This window comes from Schistocerca gregaria, chromosome 3, assembly GCF_023897955.1.
Source record: "Schistocerca gregaria isolate iqSchGreg1 chromosome 3, iqSchGreg1.2, whole genome shotgun sequence".
NCBI classification, from domain to species: Eukaryota; Metazoa; Arthropoda; class Insecta; order Orthoptera; family Acrididae; genus Schistocerca; species Schistocerca gregaria.
In genome coordinates this window covers 628,133,337-628,150,225 of record NC_064922.1, presented here as the reverse complement: position 1 = coordinate 628,150,225, position 16,889 = coordinate 628,133,337, and the positions used below count along the sequence as shown (strand labels likewise).

At 43.1% G+C, this 16,889-nt stretch overlaps 1 protein-coding gene across 1 annotated transcript in view; it reads left to right on the top strand.

Annotated features, from left to right (window-relative positions):
- Nucleotides 1-16,889, top strand: part of LOC126353882 (nucleoprotein TPR-like) — a 342,294-nt gene that overhangs the window by 203,828 nt on the left and 121,577 nt on the right. Inside the window, exon 18 of the mRNA XM_050003086.1 lies at nucleotides 13,045-13,116. Coding sequence (XP_049859043.1) covers nucleotides 13,045-13,116 — 72 coding nt within the window. The remainder of the gene's footprint in view (nucleotides 1-13,044; nucleotides 13,117-16,889) is intronic.

Below are 16,889 nucleotides of genomic sequence, written 5' to 3'. Positions count from 1 at the left end.
TTGCCCCCAAGTGATTTCCATATGTGTGGACCACTCAGAGATGCAAGGGGAGGAAAGAAGTTCTGTTCTGATGAAGAGGTACACTATGCGGTGCATGAGTGGTTGCGCGAACTACCAAAAGAATCGTTCTCTAAAGGAATTTATGTCCTTTGTAAGTGCTGGAGGACTGAATTGAGCGTGGGAGGACTTGCATTGAGTGCGCAGGAGATTATGTTGAAAAGTGATACAGCTTTGTATTCTGCTCAGTAAATAATATTTTTAAAAAATATTTTAGGATTTCATTTGACTCGCCCTCGTATGTCTCAATGCGTCAGGACAAACGCCCCCCCCCCCCCCCCCCCCTCCCCCGCCGGAGTTTTTCGAGGTACTCACACTTTACCTCAGATCACAGTCATAAAGACTTTTGATATTGACTTCCCCAGAGAGTAATAAATAGTTGTAAAATGTAGTAAGATGTAAGGTTTCATTTGAGTGCCAGTGGAATATGGGCTCATTTTCAGTGCACTTGCATTTTGTTCTTCTTTTGAGGCCCTTATATGCTTGCATTGCAAAACCACATATAGTTTTTAGGTGGTTTAGAACGTGATATTTTCAATGATAATGGTTTAAGAGAGATTGCAGAAGTATTTTAAAAAAACTTGGCCAAAAAATTGCCATTTTTGAGGTTTTAAAATAATCATCAACTTATGCCCTCATTTGCTGTAGGAGGATGAAGTTTTATATTCCAAGACTTTCTGTTGGTAAATTGGTATGTGCAAAGTTTCAGGTATATCCCATAATTATTATTGGAGATATAAAAAGTTAAACTTCACTTTTTTTAGTGTCTATTTTTTTGGCCAACTTTTCTTTTTTTTTAATTGTGTCACTTAAGAGAGCGCAAAAAGTTGTACATGATGAGTTGATAACATAGTTTTGTTTTGTTGAACAAAATGTTGGAGATATTGTCTGCTTGTGCTGTGTATGTGCGGATGGATATGTGTGTGTGTGTGCGAGTGTACACCTGTCCTTTTTTTCCCCCAAGGTAAGTCTTTCTGCTCCCAGGATTCGAATGACCCCTTACCCTCTCCCTTAAAACCCACATCCTTTCGTCTTTCCCTCTCCTTCCCTCTTTCCTGATGAAGCAACCGTCGGGGTTGCGAAAGCTTGAATTTTGTGTGTATGTTTGTGCTTGTTTGTGTGTCTATCAATGTGCCAGCACTTTCGTTTGGTAAGTCTCATCATATCTCTTTTCTTTTTTTTTTTTTTTTTTTTTCCCATGTGGAATGTTTCCCTCTATTATATATGAGATTTGAAGCCATTTGTAAAGTAAAACTATGCTATCGATGCTCTGAATTCGAAAACACTATCGTTTGGTACTAGGAAAGATTCAGATGACCACAAAATTGTGCAGCATATTTCTCATGTTCTGACCACTTCAGACAGTACTTTAATTCAAACAGAACATTGGAATCGCTCAGAGTAACCATACAGAGCACATTAGGAATAGCTTGCATACTTGTGGAATAAAGTGTTCAAATATGTATTGAGGTCAAAGTTCAATCAGGACCCACTAGAGCAACATTTTGGTATTATTAGATCAATGTTCTGTGATGGCTGTCCTTCATCAGTAAACATTCTACATTTACGTATGCTCGAGTATATATATGTGTGTGCCAAGAATGTTTTATCAAAAGGAGGGAATTGTGAATCAGGGACAGAGCCCATCTGTCTGCCTTCTGGGTTGACTTGTTCTATGACTGTTTGCAAAGCATTGAAAAATAAAAATGAAGACTTCAAGTTTAGCTTGTAGTGCAGAACATGCCATAGAAGCTGTACCCAACCTAATTTTTTACTCCATAAAATGTCAATCCTATTTCAAGATAAGGAACTCAGGAAGGAACTTAAGTCAACAAAAATGAGTACATCAACAAGATAGCTTTCCAGAGCATCCAGCAGCTAAAAGATAACAGAAAGTATGTAAAAATGTTTTTAATCTTTTATTTTAATGTGTAGTAATTTTTATTGATGGCGTAGTTTTGCTCTATGTGCTGGTGCCTGTGAGAATTTTCTTCTTTTCAACTGTAGGCACACTCCATTGTGGTCACTTTTGTGCAAGCAGAATTTGTTTTAAGAGTATTCTTGTTGTATCTTGTGAGATATAGGTGCTGATGCAATCTTGGCTGACTACTGGCCAAGAAAATTGAGATCTAGTCTGAAAGCCTGGAAAGTAACACAGTAGTTGAAAACACGATATTGAGAGATGATTAAAGATCAACAATGTTCTGCAATACATATTACAGAATTGAAAACTTTTCACAACAAATTACTTTTATTATTATAACTCTAGTTTATTTGCATCATTAATAAAAGTGAGATGTTAATCTGTTATATTTTGTAGTAGACTTCACGGTCATTATCTAGTTGGTCAGCTGTAGAAGTACGACGATCCTATTTCAAGATAGGTGACGTGGTGAGAATAAAAATTAGTGTTGCCGTGTAACATTCAATGATCCTGTTTTTTTCCTTTTCTTGTTACTTTAATACATTGATAATCCAAAAATCAATTACTGTGTGCAAAGTCACGTAGTTTATACACTGCCATGTTCTCCTGTTTCCAAGCTCGAACAGTTAAAAAATCAGTTATTTGTACTGAATCTGGCCTTAAATAGTCTAGTTTAAGCCCAGACTTAAACATATAAAATAGAGATAGTATTGTGAAAGTTTAATTCGACTGCATAGGAGAGTAGCACTTACATCGGAGCTAGTGCCGCCAAGCTTTGAAATCTGTGTACTTGACTAGAGATTGCACTTTCTAACTTCTATACGCCATGCCACCATGCTTCCTACAGTTGCCATCATGGCACAAGGAGTTAGAGCATTTTTTGCGCTGACTCCATTTTTGTGTTTGCCATTTCGATAACATTTGCAGACTTTTGTAGTGGCCAGGGATTGACATCTTCTGAATAGACATTGTATTGAACAGTGAGAGATTTGTAAATTATTGTATCTGTATATATTTCTACATTCAAATCTACTGTTAGCAACTGACGCTGCAACAGCAACAAAATTGTGTATTATTTTTACTATTTGATATTAGATGTAGAATAATTTGATATTTGAATTCTCTGTTCATGAATGGCATCTGTTCCTCGCTCCTGTATCGACTAAAGAACCACACAGTGTGCAAGGAAGTTGTATCATAAGTTACATGATGTCCTACCGTAAAAATCCAATCTAAAACAGGTAGGGAAGCATACTGGGTCAGCCATTGTTCTCTTGCGTGACAGTGCCTAGCCTATGCTTTCCACATCACTTTCAACAGTTCAAGTGGGATGTGAGGTGTCAGCCTCTGTACAGTGTGGATGTGGCTTCAGAAAATACCCCCTCCCTCCAAACCCACCCAGTGATGAACAAATGGTTGAGCTGACTATGCTTCATCTTAAATGAGGAATTGCACCTTAGTGATCATGGTCAAGAGTAGCCAGTGCACATATATAGGAACTGCATATGAGCTCCTTCTGACACTCTCATTTGTTTCAATTTCTGGTCGTATTTGGGGATGGGGGAATTGAGGGAGTAATGTTAAAAACACACACACACACACACACACACACACACACACACACACACACACACACACACACACACCTCTTAATCATCTTTTTCCACAAGATAGTGATATATATACACAAAATTCAAGCTTTCGCAACCAACGGTTGCTTCATCAGGAAAGAGGGAAGGACAGGGAAAGACAAAAGGATGTGGGTTTTAAGGGAGAGGGTAAGAAGTCACTCCAATCCCGGGAGCGGAAAGACTTATCTTAAGGGGAAAAACGGACAGGTATAAACGCGCGCGCGCGCGCCCACACACACACACACACACACACACACACACACACACACACACACACACACACACACACACACACATACATTTGTAAAGGCAAAGAGTTTGAGCAGAGATGTCAGTCGAGGCGGAAGTACAGAGGCAAAGATGTTGTTGAAAGACAGGTGTGGTATGAGCGGCGGCAAAATTAGCGGAGGTTGAGGCCTGTCGGATAATGAGAAGAGAGGATATACTGAAGAGCAAGTTCCCATCTCCGGAGTTCTGACAGATTGGTGTTAGTGGGAAGTATCCAAATAACCGGGACGGTGTAACACTGTGTCAAGATGTGCTGGCTGTGTACCAAGGCATGTTTAGCCACAGAGTGATCCTCATTACCAACAAACACTGTCTGCCTGTGTCCATTCATGCGAAAGGACAGTTTGTTGCTGGTCATTCCCACGTAGAAAGCTTCACAGTGTAGGCAGGTCAGTTGGTAAATCACATGGGTGCTTTCACACGTGGCTCTGCCTTTGATCGTGTACACCTTCCGGGTTACAGGACTGGAGTAGGTGGTGGTGGGAGGGTGCATGGGACAGGTTTTACACCGGGGGCGGTTACAAGGGTAGGAGCCAGAGGGTAGGGAAGGTGGTTTGGGGATTTCATAGGGATGAACTAAGAGGTTACGAAGGTTAGGTGGACGGCGGAAAGACACTCTTGCTGGGGTGGGGAGGATTTAATGAAGGATGGATCTCATTTCAGGGCAGGATTTGGGAAGTCGTATCCCTGCTGGAGAGCCACATTCAGTGTCTGATCCAGTCCCAGAAAGTATCCTGTCACAAGTGGGGCACTTTAGTGGTTCTTCTGTGGGAGGTTCTGGGTTTGAGGGGATGAGGAAGTGGATCTGGTTATTTGCTTCTGAACCAGGTTGGGAGGGTAGTTGCGGGATGTGAAAGCTGTTTTCAGGTTGTTGGTGTAATGGTTCAGGGATTCAGGACTGGAGCAGATTCGTTTGCCACGAAGGCCTAGGCTGTAGGGAAGGGACCGTTTGATATGGAATGGGTGGCAGCTGTCTAAATGGAGGTACTGTTGCTTGTTGGTGGGTTTGATGTGGACGGATGTGTGAAGCTGGCCATTGGACAGATGGAGGTCAATGTCAAGGAAAGTGGCATGGGATTTGGAGTAGGACCAGGTGAATCTGATGGAACCAAAGGAACCAAAGGGTTGAGGTTGGAGACGAAATTCTGGAGTTGTTCTTCACTGTGAGTCCAGATCATGAAGATGTCATCAATAAACCTGTACCAAACTTTGGGTTGGCAGGCCTGGGTAACCAAGGAGGCTTTCCGGCTATCCTGGCACCCATGGCTGTTCCATGTAATTGTTGGTATGTCTGGCCTTCAAAAGTGAAGAAGTTGTAGGTCAGGATGAAGCTGGCTAAGGTAATGAGAAAAGAGGTTTCAGGTAGGGTGGCAGGTGATCGGTGTGAAAGGAAGTGCTCCATCGCAGCGAGGCCCTGGACGTGTGGAATATTTGTGTATAAGGAAGTGGCATTTTCTCAGGCTTGTCTGACATTTGGTGTTACCCCCAAAGGACTCACACTTAAAGTTCCCATCTCTGGCTGCAACCCTTCTTTCCATCAGTCCCTATACCAGTTCCAAACTGAACAATCCATTGCCCTCACCCACCTAATCCTTCACCTACACATCAACTCAGCCAATGAAAACACCCGTCTACTCCTATCCTTAATAAAAGTCCTCAATCTTTCCTCTCCCACATCCACACTGGCTGTTCAGAGCATCCTCCTACAGGCCAACCGCAAATTAGAACAGCATACCACCCTCCACCTCAAAAAAACTATCCAATCTCCTGGTTTCCCACCTCCGGAAAGACAACTCACTCACCCTTCACAACCTTTCCAGCAAACCTCAACCTCCTCTCATTGCACACAAACCCAGTCTCTCCCATCTACTCAATCTCCCACTTCCAGCTCCACTCCCTCCAAAATCTCAAATTTCCAATCAACACAATCTGGAACCACATCACCCTAATTCAGTAGTTAACCTTCCCTCCAAACCTCTCTCCCAATCCGAAACCTCCATCCTTTCCAAAGGCCACACCTTCAGCCCCACTCCCAGATTCAACCAAACAGCCCTCGTCAAATATTTACTGTCCTACACTCGTACTCTCTGCTGGAAATATCACTTTGCCACGAAGAAAAATGATCCTAATCCTACTCCTAATGATCCAACTCCCCAAGACTCTATCCAAATTGAACCCTGCCTGGAACAGTTCCGTCTTCCGTCACAGCGGAACCCACCTCCTCTTCCTCAAAATCACCCTCTCCAAACCTTCCAGGAATTTCTGACTTCCAGCCTTGTCTCTCAATCCTTCTTAAGGAACCTTAATCCTACTCCCAACATCACCACTGCTGAAGTCCAAGCTATCCGTGATCTGAAGGCTGACCGATCCATTGTCATTCTTCCAGCAGACAAGGGTTCCACGACCGTGGTACTAGATCGTCGGGAGTATGTGGCTGAGGGACTGCGTCATCTTTCAGACACCACCACATACAAAGTTTGCCAAGGTAATCCCATTCTTGATGTCCAGGCGGAGCTTCAAGGAATCCTCAGAACCTTAGGTCCCCTACAAAACTTTCCACCTGACCCCACCGACACCTCGCACCCCTACCTTCTACCTTCCTCCTAAAATTCACAAACCCAATCATCCCGGCCGCCCCATTGTAACGGGTTACCATGCCTCCACAGAACGTATCTCTGCCTACGTAGATAACACCTTCAACCCATTACATGCAGTCTCCCGTTCTTCACCAAAGACACCAACCACTTTCTCGAACGCCTGGAATCCTTACCCAATCTGTTACCCCCGGAAACCATCCTTGTAACCATTGATGCCACTTCCTTATACACAAATATTCCGCACGTCCAGGGCCTCGCTGCGATGGAGCATTTCCTTTTACGCCGATCTGCCACCCTACCTAAAACCTCTTTCCTCATTACCTTAGCCAGCTTCATCCTGACCTACAACTTCTTCACTTTTGAAGGCCAGACATATTAACAATTCAAGGGAACAGCCATGGGTACCAGGATGGCCCCCTCGTACGCCAACCTATTCATGGGTCGCTTAGAGGAAGCCGCCTTGGTTACCCAGGCCTGCCAACCCAAAGATTGGTACAGATTTATTGATGACATCTTCATGATCTGGACTCAGTGAAGAACAACTCCAGAATTTCCTCTCGAAACTCAACTCCTTTGGTTCCACCAGATTCACCTGGTCCTACTCCAAATCCCATTCCACTTTCCTTGACGTTGACCTCCATCTGTCCAATGGCCAGCTTCACTCGTCCGTCCACATCAAACCCACAACAAGCAACAGTACCTCCATTATGACAGCTGTCACCCATTCCACATCAAACGGTCCCTTCCCACCCACGTGATTTACCAACTGACCTGCCTACACTCTGAAGCTTTCTATGTGGGAATGACCAGCAACAAACTCCCCATTCGCATGAATGGACACAGGCAGATAGTGTTTCGTCGACTTAGTGAACTGTCAAAGAGGCCTAATCTGAGAAAGTCTTCTTTCAAAGTAAGACAGCAGTTGTAATATAGTAAAAAAGAAGTAGGCCTAACTTGATTGTAGTGCTATCATTCATGTGATTGAGAGAATTGTATAACAAAAGAATCAATATTGTGAAATTTGACACTGAAAAAGAATGAGGAAAGATGTAAATCTAAATATGAGGAAGGTAAAGGGGAAGAAATTTGTCAGAAAAATCTAAGAAAATTTGTTGTTGGCGATAAGGTAAAAGTGATTCTTATTTCTTATAAAATCAAATTGTGCAGAGTAAACAGTTGTGTGCTAAAATAAGAGCTCCATTTATTTGGAAAATTATAGTGCAAATAATTGGTTTATGTTAAGATGACTACTATTTCAACTGCTGTGGAAAATCTCCAAAATTTCCAGATTAAGTATGAAATTTGATGTCATAGCTGCTATTTGTACATATACCAGCAGTATATGTGGACAAAGGTTATTACCCTGTAATTATGTTGAACAGAGGCAAAAATTTTCCCTATGTTGTATTGCACAAAGTCAAGTACATTGTCTTCAATTGCAAAATGTAATCAGATAATTGAAAGACCGGAAAATTTTGCAATAAAATGCTAGGGCCAGCAACATATCTGCAAAAAATTTGCAGCCATGTTAACCAATATTGATGATAAACACTGTGGTGATGGAAGTCATGGGATAGCGATATTCACTTCTACAGGTGGTGGTAGTATCGCATACACAAGGTATAAAAGTTCAGTGCATTGCCAGAGCTGTCATTTTTACTTGGGCGATTCATGTGAAAATGTTTCCAGTTTGATTATAGCTGCATGCTTTGAACCCAAAATAGTAGAGCTAGACGCATGGGACAATCCATTTCAGAAATCATTAGGGAATTTAGTTTTCCCAGATCCATTGTGTCAAGAATATCCCGAGAGTATCAAATTTCAGGCATTTACATTTCATCATGGACAATGCAGTGGTTGACAGACTGCCTTCGCTTAATGACCGAGAGCAACATTTGTGTAGATTTGTCAGTACTAACAGACAAGCAACAGTTTATGAAATAACCACAGAAATTAAAGTGAACGTATGATGAACATATCCGTTAGGACAGTGTGCTGAAATTTGGCGTTAATGGGCTATGGTAGGAGACGACTGATTAGTGCCTTTGTTAACAGCAAGACATCGCCTGCAGCACCTCTCCTGGGCTCATGACCATATTGGTTGGACCCTAGGCAACTGGAAAACAATGGCCTGGTCAGATGAGTCCCGATTTAAGTTGGTAACAACTAAAATGTAGGTTTCGAGTGTGGTGAAGACCCCATAAGACCATGGACCTGAGCTGTCAGCAAGGCACAGTGCAAGCAGCAGTTGGCTCCATAATGGTGTGGACTGTATTTATATGGTGTGAATTGAGTCGTCTGGCCCAGCTGAACTGGTCGTTGACTGGAAATAGTTATATTTGGCTACTTGGAGACCATTTGCAGCCATTCAAGAAATTCATGTCCCGAAACATGATGGAGTTTTTATGGATGAAAATTGTTTGCAGTTGGTTTGAAGAACATTCTGAACAATTCAAGCAAATGCTTTGGGCACCCAGGTCAGCCGGACACGAATCCCATTGAACATTTATGGGACGTAATCGAGAAGTCAATTTGTGCACATAACCGTGCACTGATAACACTTTCGAAATTATGGATGGCTATAGTGGTAGCATGGCTGCATAATGCCAGAAAAAAAAAGAGGTCAGACATTTGTGAGGTATCCCATGACAAATTTTCTCACTTCAGTGTCCATCATAAATACTACAGTAGTTCCTGTAAGAAGTACTAGGTTGATTTTCTTCATTGACGTTCTCGTTTCTATGCTTGTGTGTATCACAAATGTTGTAGCTCTTAATATTTGAAACATATATCTGCTGATTTCTGTGAGTCACAGCTATCTGCTCAAGAAAATGAAATTTGCTGAAAGCAGTCGTCTGTCCACATCCTGCAGTATGCCACAATGTGCCCAGTGCAACCTGTGAAAGTATACATCCAGCTTTTTCTCCTTCCCAAAGCAGCTTCAGATATCTGAATCACATTTGATCTTTCAATGAGGAGTGCCATGACGAGAGGTTGATTAGCTTTTGCTTCAGTGATGAGTATTCTGATTGGTCTCAACTCCTCTTCTGCTAATTGCACTACCTCATTTGATGCTTCCTCCTCCACTGCCCTTCATTACTTTTACTTTCATACCAACACTCGGAAAAGTTTCTATTGAAATCTTGGAAGACTCTGTGCTATATAGTAAAAATCAAACAATGGAAAACCCAGGATGGAAAGTAACAATATTATGAGAAGGAAAGTTGCTACTCACCATATAGCAGAGATGCTGAGTCACAGATAGGCAAAAAGACTTTCACATAAAAAGCTTTTGGCCAGTGGCCTTCTTCAGCAACACACACACACACACACACACACACACACACACACACACACAAAACTCATACACACGGCTGCAGTTTCAGGCAACTGAAACCACACTGCGACTGCAGCACCAGTGCATGAAGGGAGGGGGAGGGATAGTATGGTGGGAATGATGGACAGTAAAGTACCGCAGATTAGGCGGAGGGCAGGGGAGAGTTGGGGGGTGGGAAAGTAGCGGAATAGGAGAGAAATAAATTAAAAAATAAAAAGACTGGGTGTGGTAGTGGAATGACGGCTATGTTGTGCTGGAATGGGAGCAGGGAAGGGGCTGGATGGGTGAGGACAGCGACTAACGAAGGTTGAGGCCAGGAGGGTTACGGGAACATAGGATGTATTGCAGGGAAAGTTCCCACCTGCGTAATTTAGAAAAGCTGGTGTTGGTGGGAAGGATTTATATGGCACAGTCAATGAAGCAGTCATTGAGATGAGAGATATCATGTTTGTCAGCTTGTTCAGCAACAGGGTAGTCCACAGTTTCTCAGTGGCCATTTAGACAGACAGACGGCTTGTTAGTTGTCATGCCTACATAGAATGCAGCACAGTGGTTGCAACTTAGCTTGTAGACCACATGACTGTTTTCACAGGTAGCTCTATCTTTGATGGGATAGGCGATGTTAGTGATCAGTGAGGTGGTGGTGGTGGTGGTGGTGGTGGTGGTGGTGGGTGGTGTTGGAGGGAGGATGTAAGGGACAGGTCTTGCATCTAGGTCTATTACAGGGGTATGAGCCATGAGGTAAGGGATTGGGAGCAGGGGTTGTGTAAGGATGGACGAGTATATTGTGTAGGTTCGGTGGACAGCAGAATACCACTGTGGGAGGGGTGGCTGGGATAGTGGGCAGGACATTTTTCATTACAGGGCACAAGAGAGGTAATTGAAACCATGGCGGAGAATGTAATTCAGTTGCTCTAATCCTAGGTGGTACTGAGTTAAGAGGGGACTGCTCCTCTGTGGCCAGATGGTGGGACTCCCACCAACACCAGCTTTTCTGAATTGCACAGATGGGAACTTTCCCTGCAATTCGTCCTAAGTTTTTATAACCCTCCTGGCCTCACCCTTCGTTAGTCGCTGTCCTCACCCATTCAGTCCCTTACCTGCTCCCATTACAGCACTACACAGCTGTCACTCCATCACTACACCCAGTCTTTTTATTTTTATTTACTTATTTGGTTATTTATTTCTCTCCTTTTCCACTACTTCCCCCCCCCCCCCCCCCCCCCCCCGCCCCAACTCTCCCCTGCCCTCTGCCTAACCTGCAGCACTTCACTGTCCACCACCCCACCATATTATCTCCCCCCCCCTCCACCCCAGCTCCCTCTTACCCCCACCCAGTCACCACTCCCATCATGCACTGCTGCTGCTGCTGCTGCTGCTGCTCGTGGTGTGGTTACAGTTGCCTGAGACTGCAGACGTGTGTGTGTGTGTGTGTGTGTGTGTGTGTGTGTGTGTGTGTGTGTGTGTGTGTGCATTTCACATGCATAAGCTTACAATAAAAGGTACAGCACAGATTAATTTCATTCCTCATAACTAACATATCAAGTAAGTCTATCTGTTTATCCTTCTCTACTTCCATGGTAAACTGAAAACTGGCATGGAGACTGTTTACATGTTCAAAGAAGTCATCAAGCTATTTTCACTTGCCTCCACACAAGAGGGGTGATGTCCATTATCCTGTACCACACAGTAGCCAAGCAGGGTGATGAGTAAAGTGGGTGACCAACAAAAAAAAAAAATTTGCATCCATCTGGCACTTTGGACATCCCATGCCACTTATTCCAGCTTCTTGTAGAAACTGCCATTCAATATGAAGTGATGTGATATGATAGAAGAATGAAATAGCTTGCTAGTATTGTATTGGAAAAGGGAATTTATGCACTCTAGTGAATCCTTTGACAGGATGTTTTGCTATCATTGCTATAACTTAATATATAGGGTATTATTACCAACACTGAAGATATTGTTCCAACCATTTGCTGTGAAAATGCAAGGGCATGTAACATCCACTACATGTGATGGTTGCCAATTTCTTTATAGATATGTTTGAAATGCAATCACATGACTGGGCACCCTTGGAAGTCCATACTGTTGTACAGGTACATGGATGGCATTTTCATTTTATGGAGACATAAGATAAATGCCTTTGTGACTTCATGAAACAGTTAAACAGATACCATTCCATTATTCAGTTTACCATGCAAGTGGGAAAGAATAGACAGCTACCATTCGTTGATGATGTGCTACTTATGAGGATGTGTTGAAAGGACAATCCCCGTGTAAGTAATTTAGAGGAGCTAGAATTTTGGGGGAAGGGCCCAGATGGTACGAGTTGTCAAGCCTGTTGAGCTCAGCTGCATGTTCCACCACTGGATGGATAATTCTGCTGTTGGTCACTTCTTGGTGGTGGCCATTTGTGGTGGTGGACAACTGTTTGGTTATTGTGCTCACATAAAATAAATAAAGTACTGAAGTAACAGCAGAGCTGATAAATGATATGACTGTTTTCACAAGTGATGTTGCCTCTGATAGGATAGCATATGCCTGGGTCTGGATAGTGGTAGTTTGTAGTGGGTGGATGCACTGGATAGGTCTTACATTAGCATTTTCCTTGGACATGACCCACTTGTCAAGGAGTTGGCTGTAAGTGTTGCCCAAGGAAGAACTAGGATATTTTGTAGATCAGCTGGGCAGAGGAACAGTACCTTGGCAGGTAGGGAAGGAATTGCGGATAGGACATTCCTCAAACCTAAGCACGATGATAAATAACCAAAACTGCAGCAAGGGGTATGGGTCATTTGTGTGACTACTTGTCATCTTGCTCAGAAATAAACATCTTCTCTCACCCACTCCACTCTACACATCCATTCACTTCATACAAGCTGCAGAGCTGGCACATTGTTGTTGTCTGGGACAGTGGAACCTCCAGGTGTGTGTGTGTGTGTGTGTGTGTGGGGGGGGGGGGGGGGGGGTGGCACGCACATTGTTAATTCTGAAGGACTCATTCTGAAAGCTCAGTGACATTCTCAATCTAGTTCTTGTGTCTATTAGTGACTCAAGCACTTAAACTTTATGAAGAATTGTTGTCTGTACTCCTTCAGTTATTCCTTAGTTACTCAGTTGTTGTTTTTCAAGGCCTGAAAAGAGATAATAGTTTCATACAGCTTGAAATATAGTCGTGTAATGTGTTCTGGGTTGTGTGTTTGCTAGGAAGGAGATGCAGCTGGGGAAAGCAGAGAAGATGGCGAGGAAGATAATCAGGTGCCACCACCTTGCAAGAAGGTAAAATATAATATAAGAAACTGTGAGACCTGTAGAAATCTTTTTGTGTTTGTGACTCCTTTACGTGTATGAAATGCTGAGATAAGATGGTCGCACAGTGCATGGATGTGCTATAAGTATGTGTTGCTCTGTATTGTTTTCTAAACGGATGATAACTATAGGTGACTCTGATATTTAGCACACGGCAAAAATCACAATTTAGTAAGGACACCAGTAAAGTATATAAATTTGTAAATGCACAAGAATAATACAAGTAAAAGTTACAGGAAGATTACAAATATAAAAAAAAGTATAAAGACACAAAGGCATTAGTCAGGGTATAGCAGAGTAAGATGCACATCGCAAATGTATGCATATTACTGATATAATCAATGGCCCCCCCGTCAATCGGATCCAGGAAATGAGCAGTCTGGCTATGGTACTTTCTAACAGGGCATTCCTCAACTATGTGTCAATTTGTTGCAGGATATTTTACTTACGCACTTTTCATTTGTTGTAGTGTGTTGCACATCTTATCACTTTTACAATGTTCTTTGTAGGGAAAATTAAATAACAAGAACATATACTTAGTAGGTTGGACACACAAACTACAGTTGGTCCTTGGCTTTGCCAGTCCTGCTGCATTTTCTTTGGTTCATGTATTCTTCTCCAGCTAGTCCCATAGTACTCAAATCTTGTCAGTCTGTTTGTCATTGTCTTCCCCTCAATCTATTGTTTCTGATGTCTTCTCCCACTCCCTGCCTGGTGATCTGGACTTGTAGACTTAAGTGCCAATACCACTTCAGCCAAATTGTCTACTGATTTCAGCTGCTACAATTCTTGGTTTTTCCTTTTTCTCCAGTCGTTGCCATCCTTTACTGGTACAAACACCTGTTTCAGTACAGCATTCTCAAATACCGGGAGTTTCTATCTTTTGTGTCAGAGTCTGTCACTTTTCATCATGCATGTTATCTCTTGTATACATATTTGTGTTATTTTTTATTGGTTTTCTGGGAACCTGCATCCTTTCCAGTTCTTGCCACATTTTGTGTTCACACTTTCATATTATTTTAGGAAGCCCACAAAAAGTCTGTGACCATCTCCGTGAAATTCCCAGCTCTTTGATAGCACTTCCTTATTGTATGTAATTGGTCCATTGCTGATTTTTCCATTTGAAAATCCTGCTTGTTGGAATCTAGATACTTCCTTGATGTATAGTGTTAGCGGCTTCAGCAACAACGTCCTCAGGATCTTATAAGCTGTATATAGTTCAACAATTCCTATGTAGTTATTGCATATCGTTGGGTCTCTTTTCTTAAGTGTTGGGCAGATAAGAGACTGCATTATTCTGCTGGGATGCTTCCTCTCCTCCAAATTAAACAGATTAGGCGGTAGACACTTGCGTGTGGGATCTCTCTTCCCTCTTCCAGCATCTCTGTAGGTATGCCATCTATTCCTTCTACCTTTCGTCTGTTCATTATTTTTATGAAATTTCTTACCTCTTTCATGTACGGCACTTCATTCTCCACCATTGATATTGCCACTCTGTTTTCTCTCTATAATTCTTCTTCTTCTTTTGGTGCTGCTGTTGCCACTCTACTGATGATGTTATAGTAAATAATAGCATACAGATAGTAAGGCAATGCTCTCTGGTCTGTAACAGTAGGCTCAGTTTTTTGCAGACCCTTTTGGTATAGTTTAGTCATAAAGCCACCGACTTTCCATCATATAGTTAGTGAGAATGAAGTAATCCACTGAATGACCTTCTTAAGGTTATTCCCCCCATCCACCCCCCCATCCACCCCCCCCCCCCCATCCACCCCCCTACGTATTAAGGCCTATCGTTTCAGTGACACCCTCACCATAGCCCTCAGTGTAACTCTATATTTAGTCCCATTCCATCTAAGTTTCTTCGTTACCCAAATACCTTGCTAAATCAATACTGTTGAATTAATTGCTAATGTTAGAACATCATTTGCTAATATCATATTCATATTCTAATACATACAGCTGTCAGAATACAAAATGACTTGGACAGGAGTTTACTTAATCATTCTAGACAGTATGTTCATGATAAACAAGGCAAAACTTATTGCAGGTAACTTGCCTCTTCTAACCAGCAGCTCACTGCATCATTACTTCCTAGACTGTTCATTACAAAGTTACGAATAGCCAATTTCTTTTTAGAATAAACTGCTTTTACCAGTAAATATGGATCTGATTTTATGCTGTGTCAGGATATTTGAATGTAATAAGACTGGTTTTGTAGATATTCCTCTGATCAGACGACACTGCTTTCCAGAAGGTTTGAAACACCTATTGCATGTCATCAGCAGAAAATTTGTGAAATTTTTTTGAAAACATTTTTGATACATGTTGGGAATACACGTTGGACCTGATTTTTGTGACCCACTTGGAATAATAATTTGGCCACTTCAGTTTCTTGTTTATCCATTGTACATGAGCCCATGCATTCCGAGCATACACTCCTGGAAATTGAAATAAGAACACCGTGAATTCATTATCCCAGGAAGGGGAAACTTTATTGACACATTCCTGTGGTCAGATACATCACATGATCACACTGACAGAACCACAGGCACATAGACACAGGCAACAGAGCATGCACAATTTCGGCACTAGTACAGTGTATATCCACAATTCGCAGCAATGCAGGCTGCTATTCTCCCATGGAGACGATCGTAGAGATGCTGGATGTAGTCCTGTGGAAAGGCTTGCCATGCTATTTCCACCTGGCGCCTCAGTTGGACCAGCGTTCGTGCTGGACGTGCAGACCGCGTGAGACGATGCTTCATCCAGTCCCAAAAATGCTCAATGGGGGACAGATCCGGAGAGGCGACCATCATTGGCACCAAGGCAGAAGCGACTCTCATCGCTGAAGACGACACGTCTCCATTCGTCCCTCCATTCACACCTGTCGCGACACCACTGGAGGCGGGCTGCACGATGTTGGGGTGTGAGCGGAAGACGGCCTAACGGTGTGCGCGACCGTAGCCCAGCTTCATGGAGACGGTTGCGAATGGTCCTCGCCGATACCCCAGGAGCAACAGTGTCCCTAATTTGCTTGGAAGTGGCGGTGCAGTCCCCTACGGCACTGCGTAGGATCCTACGGTCTTGGCGTGCATCCGTGCATCGCTGCGGTCCGGTCCCAGGTCGATGGGCACGTGCACCTTCCGCCGACCACTGGCGACAACATCGATGTACTGTGGAGACCTCACGCCCCACGTGTTGAGCAATTCGGCGGTACGTCCACCCGGCCTCCCGCATGCCCACTATACGCCCTCGCTCAAAGTCCGTCAACTGCACATACGGTTCACGTCCACGCTGTCGCGGCATGCTACCAGTGTTAAAGAATGCGATGGAGCTCCGTATGCCACGGCAAACTGGCTGACACTGACGGCGGCGGTGCACAAATGCTGCGCAGCTAGCGCCATTCGACGTCCAACACTGCGGTTCCTGGTGTGTCCGCTGTGCCATGCGTGTGATCATTGCTTGTACAGCCCTCTCGCAGTGTCCGGAGCAAGTATGGTGGGTCTGACACACCTGTGTCAATGTGTTCTTTTTTCCATTTCCGGGAGTGTATTATTAACATTTTTCTTCCAATTTTTGGAGAAGACTTTAGACTCTCTTTCTCATTCGGCAGTTAAATCACCATAAAACTGTGGTGTTCACTTTCAACGCTATTATTTCCATCAATATCTGATGGGTGACCTGTAAATCTCGGTAAAAAATCAGCACCGGGACCTAGCATCTACTGTTTTTGTAAGTAGCAG